This window comes from Muscardinus avellanarius (genome assembly GCF_963383645.1).
Source record: "Muscardinus avellanarius genome assembly, chromosome: X".
Classification (NCBI taxonomy): domain Eukaryota; kingdom Metazoa; phylum Chordata; class Mammalia; order Rodentia; family Gliridae; genus Muscardinus; species Muscardinus avellanarius.
In genome coordinates, this window is record NC_137792.1 from 31,587,163 (window position 1) to 31,602,786 (window position 15,624).

At 37.2% G+C, this 15,624-nt stretch overlaps 1 protein-coding gene across 3 annotated transcripts in view; it reads left to right on the plus strand.

Moving 5' to 3' along the window:
- OTC (ornithine transcarbamylase) overlaps nt 1-15,183 on the plus strand; it is a gene marked incomplete at both ends in the record, with an annotated part of 57,684 nt that extends 42,501 nt beyond the window's left edge. For 2 of the 3 annotated variants that reach the window (XM_080718283.1, XM_080718284.1), the window contains 4 exons: nt 3,997-4,050; nt 4,131-4,280; nt 7,368-7,505; nt 15,124-15,183. In XM_080718283.1, the coding sequence (XP_080574409.1) occupies nt 3,997-4,050; nt 4,131-4,280; nt 7,368-7,505; nt 15,124-15,183 (402 nt within the window). The remainder of the gene's footprint in view (nt 1-3,996; nt 4,051-4,130; nt 4,281-7,367; nt 7,506-15,123) is intronic. The other variant, XM_080718285.1, reaches the window with a different exon arrangement.
- Nucleotides 15,184-15,624: the final 441 nt, after the last annotated feature.

A 15,624-nucleotide genomic window follows, 5' to 3' on the forward strand; every position in this document is an offset into this window, starting at 1 on the left:
TCCCTAGTGTTTTTGCTGAACAAGTTTAGGTCAATGCCTCTTAGTTTTCAAGGATAGCCATAACAAATTACCACAAACTAGTTGGCTTAAAATGACAGAAATGTAAGACCAGAGCTCTGAAATCAAGGTGTTGGTAGGGCTATGTTTCATGTGTCACTGGGCTTGTTACCGCACCACTCTGATTTATCCCTGCATCACCTTCTTTCTGGGTTGGTGTGTGTGTCTCTCTGTACAGATACTCCTCTTCTTGTAAGGGTCCCAGTCATCAAATTTAGGGCCACTCTCATCCAGGAGAACATTATCTTAACTAATAACATCTGCAAAGACCCTATTTCCAAATAACGTCACATCCTTAGGTTGAGTGAGTCTGAAACACATTTTTGCTTTTGGTGGTGCTGGGGATGGAATCCAGAGCCCTTTGTAGGCTAGGGTTCACCACTCAACTGCACCCCTATCCTGAGGGGGTGGATTTTTTAAGGACAGTATGTGGCTAAGTGTATCTGCCTAGAAGATATGGCAGACATATGCAATGGTATGTACTAGAAGCCCTCCTAATATACAAATTTTCCTGATTTTGAAATATGAACCTGCCAAGTGTGATGGTGCAGGCTTGTAATCCCACATTTGGGAGGCTGAGACCGGAGGATCACGGTTCGCAGACAGCCTCAGCTACTTAGTGAGGACCTCCATAATTTAGTTAGACCTTGTTTCAAAATAAAGAATAAAAAAATGAGGCAGGAAATAGCTCGGAGGTCAAATGCCCCTGGGTTCCATCCCCAGACCCACAAAAAAAAAAAAGAAAGAAAGAAAGAAAGAAAGAAAGAAAGAAAGAAAGAAAGATGATCCGTACAACAAATAATTCTTTTTTATTCAGCGTGAGTTGAAATAAAGGGTCAGATATGACATGTGCTTACAGTGGCTTTTCTTCACTGTATGAGAAAGATGCATACACTCTTGTGACAAATCTAGTTTGAAGAAAAGCTCTGTATTAATGCAAACTATTATTGCATTCAGTTTTTACAGATAAAACATACATTAACAATAATTGCTCCCTGCTATAAGGTGCTTTGGGGAAGGTTTTATTCTGTTGAAGAAATATATGCTTTAAACATTTTATTGCCTGTCAAAGATGTTTTATTAACATCAAAGGAAAAAATTTCAATATCGCAGAGTAATTTCAGTATTGTTCTTATGCAGAACTCATTTAAATGATAAAGAGTACTAAAACCCAGTTAAATCTTGGTGGGAGTAAGAGTTTTAAAAAATCTTCTGGAAAATCCAATAGTGTAGAAGTCAGTCCATCAATCTGTAAGTCTTCAGTCGTTAGTAGATCTATTTTCTCTAAAGATAAAGCTAGTAGATTTATTGTAACTTTAAAAAACACTGAAAAGTTTCATGGCCATGACTAATCCATTTCTCCATTCTTCAAGTAGGAATAACTTACATATTAAAGAAAAATAAATGTATCCATTATTGTAAAAATGCTACAGAAACTATAGATTTTAATGATTTTAACATTTTAAGTGAATATTTAGACTGAACTGGATTTGTTAGTCGCCTTTGTCATCTGGTTTTAAGATTTATGTAAAGGCCAATGAACGATTTAGTATTGAAAGCTGAGATGTGAGTTAAGGATTCCTCTCTATATTCTAAGTCATGCCCTGGTGCCTGCAAGGTTGGGTGATTTTCTAATTTCCAAACCTCTCTCTTAGTTCTCTAAGCACTTATTGATTCTTTCTCTAAGAATGATTATACAGAGTGAGTACAAAACCTGCTCTCCAAAGAGAAGGCTACATTTCTAGGGCAGAAGTCACCTGGGGTAATATCCAAGTTTCTTCATTTACATTTACCAGTACAACTTTCACAACATTAGTTATTAAATTAGCAAGTCTTAATTAATGACTTTTCTCAACCCCTTATAAATAATGGCCCAGAATGCAGGTCTGTCTATTTTAGAGCGGCAAAACCACTTAAAAATGTCTGCAGCCATCATAATCAACCTCTGAGCAGATTCTTTTCTCAAGAATTTTATAATGGAAGAACTATGGTGGACAATCATGTGTAAATAAGTGCAATTACAAGTGAATAAACCTGGACATACCTCTCACAGGCCAGGCTTCCTAGAAAGCAGAATTCAAGAGTTCAGTGTGCAAGATATGAAATGTGTTTATCGCTGTGTGCCATTGAAATCAACAACTATGGGAAGGAAGGGAATGAAATAGGAGTGCACATAGTCCCTGCAACAGTCTCAGCCCATTGTGGAGTATTCTAGACTTAAGGTGGCCATTTGGAGCCACGCAGAACTGGGCAGAGGGGGTCAGGGTTTCACATCTTCCTGTCTATCATTCATTGGGTATGAGGCCTTGGAGGGGTAGTGACCTTGAGTGAGGAAGCTCTCTGCAACTACAGCAGTGCCCAAAGGGGGCATACAACTGAAGCCATCATCTGCCAGGGCCCCAGGACCTAGGGGAAATAAGTCCTTTATGCATGGTTATTCATGATGAAGGGGGATCTAAGGAGTATATCATGTCATTCTCCCAATGTCTCACTGCATCTTTACAAAATTCAACTTAGAGTAAATGCCAAGAATTCAAGAAAATTCAAATACTGGAGGAAAGTGAACAGAACTAAGATGTTTGAGCTGACAAATTTCCATACAGAAAGTCTGGAGGTGAGGCTGGGTTGGAGTTTTGAGGAGCTGACAGGTTCTGATGAAGACACCCAGGAGGAAGGGGGTGGTGCTCAAGGATGAAAGACTGCAATGGCAGAAAAGGGCAGGATGTACATAGGGTAGGCAAGATTTTGAGAAGAATTAAAAGAGACAGAAGCAGGGAGTGCAGAGAGGCTTGATGCTCTTAATCAGCTTTGACTTAAGAAACAAGTAGTAAACATAAAAAGCCTTGGAGAAAACACTTCTCACTGTTTTGTGCAGAATGCACTGGGGTTGAGGAGCAGCTACCAGGAGAGGCCTGGAATGGCTTGGGTAGCTTTAACTGCCCCTAAAATTTTCTCTTGCCCAGAGTGGGGACAAGGGTGAACAAGCAAGACACCTACGATGCTAAGTGTGTGTTTGTACAACCCAAAGAATGAATGCTTCCTGAAGTTTTGTGCCTTGGGTACCTTGCTTACCTCACCAAAGCATACCTTAGCAAAGACAAAACCTTAGTTTAAAAGAGTACTTTTGTAAATATCATTTCAAAACAAGCATCCTGTAAAAGAATAAAATGTGTATGGGGGTGTTGATATGTAGCTGGGGAGGACAGGAAGGCTTTTTCTGTAAAGGGATCATTCAAAGTTAGACCTGCAAGTGTTATCCACATGGGATGGGTGGGGAAAAGCATTTCAGACAAAAGAGAGAACAGCATGTGGAAAGGCTCAAACAAAGAATGCATTAGGCTGTGCAATTATGTATATAATCCTCTTAAGCTATTAGGAGAACAAGAAGAAGGGCTGCCAAGAGCTAGAAAGTACTATATTCCATGTTTATCCTTATGACTAAATAGGTCAGAAATAATTAAAGGAAGATGGGGGCACTTAGATGCCTTTTTAAATTCCAAAAGGTATTATAAAAGTATGAAAGTCTAGACATAAACATTATATTCTACTTAACGTGGTTGGGCTCTCTCTCTCTCTCTTTTTCTTTTTCTTTCTTTCTTTCTTTCTTTCTTTCTTTCTTTCTTTCTTTCTTTCTTTCTTTCTTTCTGTGTGTTACTGGGAATTGAAGCCATAGGCGTTCTGCCTCTAAGCTACACCCCCACCTCTTTATATTTTGAAACTGTGACTCAACCCACTAAGTTACCACATGCTGGCATTGAACCTGCAATTCTCCTATCTCAGTCTCCCAAGAATTTGAATTACAAGTGTGCACCATAGTGCCCAGCTGGGATACATCTTTTAAAAGGGAAGAGGTGATGGGTTATTCATAAAATAGTTCATATGCAAAAATATATATATAGTACAACTGCATAAATAACAGTTGAATTATTCTTCCTGCAGGGCTATGAACCAGATCCCAGTATAACCAAATTGGCAGAGCAGTATGCCAAGGAGGTATGCTCCTTATATATAAAGCTATTAATGCCTTTCTCTGTCCTACGACATTGTTTAACCACCATGCTTATGTATGCTAGAATGGTACCAAGCTGTCACTGACAAATGATCCATTGGAAGCGGCACGTGGAGGCAATGTATTAATTACAGACACTTGGATAAGCATGGGACAAGAGGAGGAGAAGAAAAAGCGGCTCCAAGCTTTCCAAGGTTACCAGGTTACAATGAAGGTACAAATTGACACCTCTCTAAAGGTTCATTAATTCCATTCATAAAGGCCAGAACCATCTAATCACTCATTCATTTTAAGGAGAGAGGGACTGTCCTTTCGTATCACATAAAGGACTCAGTGTGTCCCCCAGAGATTTCTCTCTCCCAAAGATTATCTGTGTCCTTTTGGAAAGACACTTTTGTTCTAGACCAAGGAATTTGAAAGCCAGGCAGCCAAGAGAAGAAAGCTTTTCCCTTTTACAGCAGTAGAGGCATCAGAATGCTTCTCTCTTTGCATGTTTAGAGACATAAGGCTAATTCTGATCCATGTAGCTTCTCCTGATTTTTCACCTAAGAAAAAGCCCATACCCATGTTTTTCAGGCTAGTCCTTGCTTCTACTTCTAAGGACCTCAAGTCCAGTTTATTTTTTCCAGCCCCCTCCAGAGCATCCCCAGGGATCCTTCATTCAATCTGATGCTTTCCAGTAAGATCTGAAATAGTGCTGCTCAATGTTGAGCAGACATTAGAGCTACCTGGTAGAGTTGTTCCTAAACAGTTGTCTGGGTTACACCCCCAGGGGTTCTGATACAGTAGGTCAGGGGTGAGACACAAGAATTGCATATCTACCTGATTCAATGCTTTTCTCTGGGGCCACACTCTGAGAACCACTGTTGTGGAAGAATACACTAAAAGTCAGAGCCAAACAGATTTTATCAGCAGTGCAATTATTCTGCTTTGGTGGAGAAAGTGATAAAGCAAGTATAACAAATATTTTATTGATAAAGTAATACATAAATACAAGTTCCTTATTATTACATGCCAAATAGAATGAAAGTGTAAAAAACAAAAGGTAAAAATGTCTTTTCCCTACTTTTTTTTACATTCACTGTTCCCAGAGGTATCCTCTGTTTAGCAATTTGGTGTGTCTCTTTGCAGACCTTTTCTGTGCATTTACATATGTATACCTGTACATCTAACTATTGGTTTTTTTTATAAATTATATTTTAGACATATAATTATTTTTTGCAGTACTGGGGATGGAATCCGGGGGCATTTTACCTCCAAGCTACACCCTAGCCTATTTTTTTATTATTTATTTTGAAACAGGGTCTCACTGAGTTGCCATACTAAGTAGCTGAGGCCGTCTGTGAACTGCATTCCTCCTATCTTAGTGTCCCAAATGCTGGGATTACAAGCGTGCACCACCATGCCTGGCTTAGACATATAACTCTGACTTACTTTTTCCACATAATAAATCTTAGTTTTCCTTGTCTAATCATTTAGATAGTTTTCATTCTTTTTAGTAACTGCATAGAATTTCAAAGTATGGGTGGACCATAATTCACTCAATGTTTCATAAGTTAAACTATTTTGGAAAATACCCATCATAAGCGATGCTGAAATAAACACCATTTGTATATTTCTTTGTTCAAATACTACTAGAGAATAAATGCTTAAAAGAAGAATTTCTGTGTGATACCTGATATACTTTTTTAAAAATGGGAAATGCTCCTAAAATGCCCACGAAACAAGGATGAACAATTTATACTCCCACAGCTGAATATCATACTTCATTCTCCACATACTTAACATTCTTAATGCTAGTTATATTTTTAATTTTTGTAAATTTGAAGGAAAATGACATCTTATACTCTTAAAATTTTGCATTTGCCTGAAATGAAGTAAAAATCTCATTTTTATTGGACATTTCATTTTTATAAGTTACGATCATATCCGTTCTTTTGTCTTTTGATAATTGATTATAGGAGTTGTTTATACATTATAGATAATACCTTGCTGTATGTGTTACAAGTATTTTCATGGCAGTATTTTAAATTAGCTACAGTTTATCTTATAACTTCTTTGACTAATCTTAGGTGGTTTTTTTGTGCTGACACTGTAGACATCATTTCACTGATGTATGACAGGTACAAATGTTACTCTTTTCCTATGTCATTTTGCTAGTATTTTAGAAACTCAAAATATTCTGAACTGAGAGCTAGGGTGGAGGAAAAACAAAATTTTAGTGCAAAGGCAATAATTTTAAGGTAAGAAAATACAAAGAAATGTAGTCTTGAACCCGTAGGAGAAAAACAGAAATGGATGTAAAAATGTAACTTTCAAAAATTAACTGTTGGAGAAAATTGTGACTGCTAGTGCATTTGCATTAAGAATGAAATATCTAGAATATAATGTTCATACTCTTGTTTAATGCACTCCAACCTCAGTGTTTTTTTAAATGTCCTAATTGGTGACAAAGTATGCTTCAAGTGCTACAGGTTGTAATTTGGAGACAAGCTTAAAATATAATGCTGTTGCACCAAAGCAACTTTTTAAAATACAGAGACATAATTGGTGATTTTGCTATCAGCTACATATTGCAGTAGTAGAGTTCTTTGTTGAAGTATCTACTATCTCACTACATAGAATATCAGAAAATTAAATTAGTGCTTTAACTTGGAGTGATGATCTCCTAAATGTTTAAGAAATGATTATAAAATGTCATAAGGTGAAAATACTATATACTTTTTCCCTGGGTACCTTGATCTAAAACCTCCACTCTTCCCTTTTATCCCTCCCTTTGCATTCATCGCTGACCCTACATTTGTGTGTGTTTGTGTGTGTAGTACTGGGGGTGGAACCCAGAGGCTTTCTACCTCCGGTTTATACTCCCAGACCAATTTTATACTTTATTTGGAAACAGGGTGTCACTAAGTTACTGAGAGCCTCACTAAGTAGCTGAGGCTGGCTTCGAACCTGTGCTATCCTCCTGTCTCAGTCTCCTAAGCGCGGAGATTACAAGCGTGTGCCACTACACCCGGCCCTCACATGTTTTTAAATACTGAAGAAGACAAATATGACTGCCACATAAATCAGTCAATGTGATTTGATAGCTGGGTGTATTGGTGCATGCCTGGGAGACTGAGACAGGAAGATTATAGGATCAAGGCTAGCCTAACAACCTAGTGAGGCCCTCAACAATTTAGTGAGATACTGTTTCAAGATAAAAAATAAAAAGGGTTAGGGATGTAGCTTGAAGGTCAGTACCCCAGGGTTCAATCTCCAGTACAAAAAAAAAAATTGTGATCTTATTCCTATTTTTTAGACTGCTAAAGTTGCTGCCTCTGACTGGACATTTTTACACTGCTTGCCCAGAAAGCCAGAAGAAGTAGATGATGAAGTGTTTTATTCTCCACGATCACTGGTGTTCCCAGAGGCAGAAAACAGAAAGTGGACAATTATGGTAAGCAAATATGGGGAATGAAGGGACAAAGAATCCTCTGTGCCATTCCAACTTGGTCTTTTGTGCTTTTTGGTGAATAATAAGCAACCAAGATTATCCAACTCCACAACTTGCTCATATGACATATGTTTTTGTAGAAATATCATAATAGATCATTATTGCTCATTAGTATTAAGAGTATATTTTAATGGAGTAAAATTGTTCCTCTTTAAATAAATCTACTTTAATCAAAATTCTTACTACTTTTTAGTAGCCTGAACACCAACCATCATTATCTGCCAACCTTTATAAATTATGTAATCATATTTTGGAATCTCTCTGTTTATGCTTACAGCAGCCCCTAATTACCTGATACAAAATGATTACTCAAATGAAATATTTCATTTCCTTCCTCCTCTTTTTCTTCATATCATTTATTGTGACTTGATTCTCTGAGTTAGGTCAAAGAGATACACTTGGTTCTAGGTATTTAACATTTCCAAAATTCATGGCCAAACTTGTCTTAAACATTATTAGTCCCTTTGAGATAAAGTCACTAGTTTCATCTTTATCATTGCCATTCTAGGAAATATTTTTTGTGTGTGGTACTGGGGTTTCTGGATACCCTTCCACCTCTGGGCTACACTCCCAGACCTATTTTATATTATTTTTATTTGGAAACAGGGTCTCTTAAGCCAGCGCGGCTGGCTTTGAACCTGCGCAATCCTCCTGTCTCTGCCTCCCAAACGCGGGGATTACAAGCGTGTGTCACCACACTCGGATCATTCTAGGAAATATTAACCTTAAACCTCTGCTTTACAATATTTCAGTGGAAAACATACCTGGGAAACAGAATCTGTCCAAGCCATAAGTTAATTTTAGCTCTTGGTGATTTAACTGAACTCAATTGTTTTACCACCCAGGGTCTTACTTGCAAACAATAAAGTCTATTCTAGGTAGATAAATGAAAAGAATTTGTGAAAAGATATTAAGCAGATGTAAGAATCTCAGGAAATAGGATATAGTAAATCATTTTTGGATGCTACATGGCCAGGGACAACACAGACAGGAATATTGCCCAACAACTCTGTATACCTTTTATAACCAAAAAACCAGACACAGCTACCCACAGACTGGTACCTCAGGCCCTTGAAACCAAATGCCATACTCCATAACTAGCCCATCTGAAACACATGCTTCTTTCTACCTGCCCATGGAACAGAGGATCCAGTGTCGCAAAAAATCGCTTATACTCCTTGTTATTTATTCAGTTATGCATCCAAGTCTTGAGTAGGTGGCAGCTGAGTAACATGCTTGTATCCTACCTGCAAAGGAGTCAGGATATACAATTTTTAATTTTCAACTTCTGGACTAGAGAAAAGCAATCTGGAAATGACTATTTGCTGATAATTTATCTAATCCATGAGAAATAATAGGCTTGGTTGTGGACATTAAATGGATACATGAAAGGTGTTTAGTATAGTGCCTAGTACATTATAAATATTATAATTATTATTAGTTCTTCATTGTTGATCTGATACAGTGATTAATAGGAGTTCAAGTTCTACTATGGCTTCTCAGAAGCCAATCATGGCTTCTTTTACCCTTTCTTTCTTTCTTCTCTCTCTCTCTCTCTCTTTTTTTTTTTTTTTTTTGTGGTACTGGGGATTGAACCCAGGGACATTCTACCACCAAGCTACATCCCAAGTCCCATTTTTTTTCAGTACTGGGGATGGAACCACCCAGGGGCATTCTACCTCCGAGCTATACCCCCAGCCCTATTTTTAAGTCATTTTAATTTTTGAAACAGGGTCTCACTGAGTTGTGAATAGCCTTGCTAAGTAACTGAGGCTGTCCAATAATGGCAATCCTCTGGTCTTAGCCTCCCAAATTCTGGGATTACAAGCATGGGCCACCACACCCGGCTCCATTTTTTCTTTTTCTTTTTTGCAGGTCTGGGGATGAAACCTAGGGGCATTTGACCTCCAAGCTACATCCCCTGCCCTGTTTTTTATTCTTTATTTTGAAATAGGGTTTCAATAAGTTGCAGAGGGCCTCACTAAGTACTGAGGCTGTCTGCGAACTGCGATCCTCCGGTCTCAGCCTCCCAAATGCTGGTATTACAAGCATGTGCCACCACGCCCGGATCCATTTTTATTATTCTTTATTTTGAAACAGTCACATTAAGTTGAAGAGAGCCTCACTAAGTAGCTGAGGCTGCCCACAAACGTGGATCCTCCTCTCTTAGCCTCCCAAATACTGTGATTCCAAGTGTGCTCCACCACACCCAGATCATGGCTGGCTTCTTTTTCAATGGAAGGTTAAATAGTAAGCCTAAATTTGTCAAAGTCAATAACAATATTTTTTACTCTATCTTTACATTTTGCTACCTCAGGACACTAACTTTGACCAAAATGGCAATTGTCATGTTATCTAGATGGGTTCATCTGAAGTTTTATTGTGTATTTGAATCACCTAGAGATCTTGTTAAATCAAGATTTGGATTCAGTAGTTCTAAAGTGGTGCCTAACATTCAACACTTCTAATGAGCACCTGGGTAATGAAAGTGTCATTGCCCTGTGGACCACATTTTGAGTAGTAAAGATGGAAATGACAAAAAAGAAAGTGGGATCTCTTCAAATATACACTTCAGGAAAAGAAATAGCAAAAAAAAAATCCTCAAGCTTTATTTTTCATCAGGGAACAATTGAGGTTAGAAAAAGAAACCAACCAAATCTATTAAAATAGTCTTCAGAATTCAGCAGGGGTAACTTTAAAAATGCTGTCTAGGTGGCGAACGCTTGTAATCCCAGCATTCGGGAGATGGAGACTGGAAGATCGCAGTTCACAGACAGCCTCAGCTACTTAGTGAGGACCCTTGCAACTCAGTGACACCCTGTTTCAAAAAATAAGGAATAAAAAATTAGGGCTGGGGGTGTCACTCATAGGTATAATGCCCCCGGGTTTCCATCCCGAGTATCTTTAAAAAAATGCTTTCTAAAATATCAGTTATGGAGATGCTCTATAGTTCTAAATTTTAGAGCTTATTAAACATATTTACATTCAATGTACTTGAAAATTAAACACATAATGTATTTACACAGTTGAAATGTTTACACCGTGGAAATGTTACATCCCAGTATTTATCTGTCTAAGTCTTGCAGCCATATCTCTATTCTCCATTCTCCTGAGATGCCCACTATTATTAGAGAGAGAGCTATTAAAAAAGAAGAAGGCATAACCATGTTAAAATGAAGGTAGAGTCTAAAGTAGAAAGAATACTCCACTATGAGTGGAGATGATTTTTTTTTTTTTTTGGCAATACTGGGGATTGAACCCAAAGGCATTCTACCTCCAAGCTACACTCTCAGTCCTATTTTTTATTCTTTATTTTGAAACAGGGTCTCATTAAGTTGCAGAGGGCCTCACTAAGTAGCTAAGGCTGGCTTTTAACTTGTAATCCTCCAATCTCAGCCTCCCAAGCACTGGGATTACAAGAGTGCGTCACCACACCCAGCTAAAGGAGACTATTTCTATAATTGGCTTCAACACTAGTCATTTGTGTCATCTTAGATAAGTATTATACCTATCTAGGTCCCAGTTTCCTCACCCATTAAATAAGCAGACTGAGATAAGTCTCATTTGCCTTAGAGATGACAAATGAGTTTCAATCTTAAATCCATAATTGCATCAACAGGTTACTTAGAATCCTACACAAAGAAGGATTCTGAGTCAGCTTGCATTGTGGGACAGAAAAGTAGCATAACTGATTAAATTAGTGTGCCTGACATGGGTACTGGAAAAGATAGTGATACATGTATCTGAGATAGGGGAATTGGAAGTTCCTTTAAGTTCATTTCAGCAGCCATAGTTTGAGAATCTACTCTGTACCTAGTCTTCTAATAGGAACTGGAGAGTTTAAAAAGAAAATGTATAATATTCAGTCCCCATATAGCCTGTACAACTCATAAAATTTTCAAGTAGAATGGGACCTTAAAGATCATCTAGGCTAGGTTCCTATTTTATGGACAAAAAAATTATTTTTAGGCAACTAATTTCTAATGTCCTTTAGGGTCAACACTGTTGTAATAGTTTTTCTGAGGACGTAATTCTAAAGGGAAAATACTTGTTTACCTCTAGAACTTCCCTAGGGGTAATAGCCACATGTGCCCCCAGGTAACTACTAGGTGCATGTGGCTATTTACAGTTAAATTAAATTCTAGTAAAATTGAGTATTCAATTCCTCAGTCATACAAACCACAATACTTATACTAAGTACTCAATACCTACTCTGGCTAGTGACCACCATAGTGTACAGCATAGACAGAAAATGTAATCTTTTCAGAAAGTTTCTACTAGGCAACAAACAGTACCCTGAGGAATGATTTTTAACACATTTAACTTCATTTGAATTCAGGATAGAAGAAGGAAAGACATTATCTGAGACAATGATATCTATAATGACTGATGTAAGATATAAGTAGGAGAAAGTGGAGCATGCTCTTTAAGGCTATAGCAACTTTAAAGCACAAATGAACTCCTTCAATATTCATAGTAGCTTTTTGTTTGGGTTTTTTTTTTTGTTTTGCTTTACTTTTTTTTTTTTTTGGTGGTACTGGGGTTCCTGGAAGCCCTTCTCCCTCTGGGCTACACTCCCAGACCTATTTTATATAATTTTTTTTTAATTTGGAAACAAGGTCTCTTAAACCAGCGATGCTGGCTCTGAACCAGCGCGATCCTCCTGTCTCCACCTCCCAAGCCGGGGATTACAAGCGTGCGCCACCACGCCCAGCTCAGACTAGCTTTTTAAGACCTCCATGCTAGATGATTTTCTTTTTGCAATGCTATTCATAACACTCTAGTAATCATGTCATTCTCTCCACAACACACAGGTTTTTTAATCCCTTTGTTTATAAACAAAACCACTTGTTCCTTCCCACAAAGCTTGATTTTGTATTCGTCAATGGGAGTAAGACTCCCAAAAGAGTTAGGTAGGTTTCTTCCTCTGCCTATAAATTTTACTTTGAAACTTAAATAACCTTAAGGGACTCACCCAAACATTGATACTTCAAAGCACTGCAATCCTGATGGCTTTGAAGTACATAACACCATTGCAAAAGTGTTTATAAACTTTCATTTTCTCCAAGCTATGGTGGCCATATAAAATACAGGCTAGCCAGTTAATTTGAATTTCAGATAAAGAATGAATAATTTTTAGTATAAGTGGATACTAAGTAATTTTAGTATAAGTAAATATTACATGTAGTATTTGGAGCATACAGTAACAAAAACCTTCTTGTTTATATAACATCCCTTTTAACTGCCTGTATTTAATTTTTAATTAAATCTGGAAAACTACCCCAAGTTGTCTCTTTAATTTTTTATTTGGTAATGAGCTTGAAATATCCAATGATATGCACCAATAAAAATTTAAAAAGAAATATTCAATGATTATGAACAACAAAGCAAAATCTGAGGCATCATCCCAGAAACCCGTAAATAATCTTAAATCCTTGTAGATGCTCATATCCTGACCTTCCTAATTCTTGTCATTCAGACATCATCTTAAATATCACTCCTTTGGTAAGGTCTTCTCAGGCTGCCCATTCTTAAATTGTCTCCCAGATTCCTTCATCCTCTTCAAATTTGTATTTTCTAAGGTCTTAGCTTGTATTTTTTATTTGTGTTTGTTATCTATCTCCCCACTAAAATAAAAAAAATCCTTCATAAAAAGAATGATCTTATAGCTGGGCATGGTGGCATACGCTTGTAATCCCAGCATTTGGGAGGCTGAGACCTGAGGATCGCGGTTCACGGACAGCCTCAGCTACTTAGTGAGGCCCTCTGCAATTTAGTGAGACCCTGTTTCAAAATAAAGAATAAAAAATAGGGCAGGGGGTGTAGCTCAGAGGTCGAATGCCTCTGGGTTTCTTCCCCAGACCCACAAAAAAATTAAAATAAAAACAATGATCTTGTCTATAATAGTTTTCATTATACCTAGGAGAGTACTAGGATATTGGTTTTAGAACATATCCTCTAGAAATTAGGTTAAAAATCTGGCTCCCTTTGTGATCTTAGACAAATACCTTAATTTCACTAAGCTTAGTTTATCCATATGAAAAATGAGGATAAAAGTAGAAACAACTTCATAAAGTCATGAGGAATCAATGAAATATTAAACATATTTGAGAATAGTGATCAAGTTCCAGGAACAGGCAGATACAGATCCATCTACCTCTTACCATCACCACTCAGGTAAATGCCTATATCTCTGTTTCTTCCATTTATAGTTTCTCTTACCACTTTGTATGGTAGAAGAAGGTATTAATTGGCATGATGCACATACAGCATTCAATAAAGGGTCTGGCATATAGTATAATTTAATAAATTTAGCTGGGAGTAGTGATTCATGCCTGTAATTTCAGTACTTGGGAGACTGAGACAGGAGGATTAGATCTGTAAACAGCCTCAGCAATTTAGCAAAGACCTCCTCAACTTAGCAAGACCCTGTTTCAAAATAAAAAATAAAATAGGACTGGGGTTGTGGCTCAGAATAGAATGTCTCTGGGTTCAGTCCCTGGTATCACATGCACACATACAAATAATAAATATATACACAAACACCTTTGAAAAAAATTATATATATATATATATATATATATATATATATATATATCTTTTGAAATATAAGATCTGCCTGCACTCCTGGGGACATCCATATGTGTAAGATTAAGTACCTGAGAGGCAGTGAAACAATTTTTTAGGAGTGGAGTCAGAGAAATTGGGTTCTAACTTAATTCCACACTCTCTTGTTTCAAGGGTTAGGTGTCTTCATCTATAAGTTACAATGACAGAAGCCACCTCAAAATTTCATTGCATTAAATGAGATAATGCATGAACATTTTTCTGTATCTCACCAGAGTACCTAGCACAGTGACTGGTAAATATTTCTTGATTGATTAACATAATAAGGCAATTAGTATACTCTCTGGTACCCAGTAAGCACTCAATAAAGGTTCATCATTGTTGTTTCTGACATTTTCAATATTATCACTATTGCAAATCTTGAAAAGCATAAAAGTAAAGGTTTCTATTTGTGTTTTAGAGCCAAAGGGAAAGCTATACTCTTGGTTATAAAGTTAATGATCTTTCAAGAGAACAAAAATTTAGAAGTAGACATTATTTGTTAGCCTAAATGATTCACTGTTATTACTCTACATCTGATTTTTCATAAACTTCTCTAGGTTGCAAGAGACCAAGCCACAGTATAAACACAGGGATCTGGGAGAGGAGGGATTACATTACTCAAAAATCAGCCAATACCTGGGTTTCAATTTATGACTAGAGAATCCAATCAGGGCAACCACTGTAGCATCACATTTCAACTCTCTGACCCACTAGTCCTGGAATAAGGCCCAAATAAGCACACTGATTGTGTACATATTTGGGTCAGCCTGATCCCTCAGGACCTTTTTTTATATAAATAAAAATAAACAACAGTTCAGAACTGTTCCCTTATCATTTCCTTGGGAAAACACATTTTTACTAGGCCTGCAAAACTGAAAGCGTTTCCCTTTCTTAGGTCCCTAAGCAGACGGTTACGAATGTTGATCCACTTCTCTTTGTTTTTTCATTCCAGGCTGTCATGGTTTCTTTGCTGACAGATTACTCGCCTCAGCTCCAGAAGCCGAAGTTTTGATGCTGCAATGCTTGTCAAGGGAAAAACAATATTCATCAGCAATAACTGAGTCAGTTTAAGGGAGAAAGAAAAGAGAATCTAAGATATAAATAAATTACTAATGCATAGTATGAATGAGCTGTATGATATTGCAGTTCATGTTGTCATTGCGAAACCTTCCTGAAACCCTTAATTTAAGTGCTAAGGCATTGTACTACACCACTTGATTTGGCTTAAACTTACTCTCTAATTCAGTTTCTGAATACATCTGGGTATTATATTATCATATACATTTGCTTCAACTAAACGTAAAATATGTTTATAATATCTAATAGCTAAGTCATTAAATGTAATCTATGCTTATTACCTCAATAAATGATAACCCGTGTTAATTTAGAAGTAAACATTTACCAGGCATTCAGGGGCTGGTAGATCTTTGGGCTGTCTTTATGTCCCCCAGGA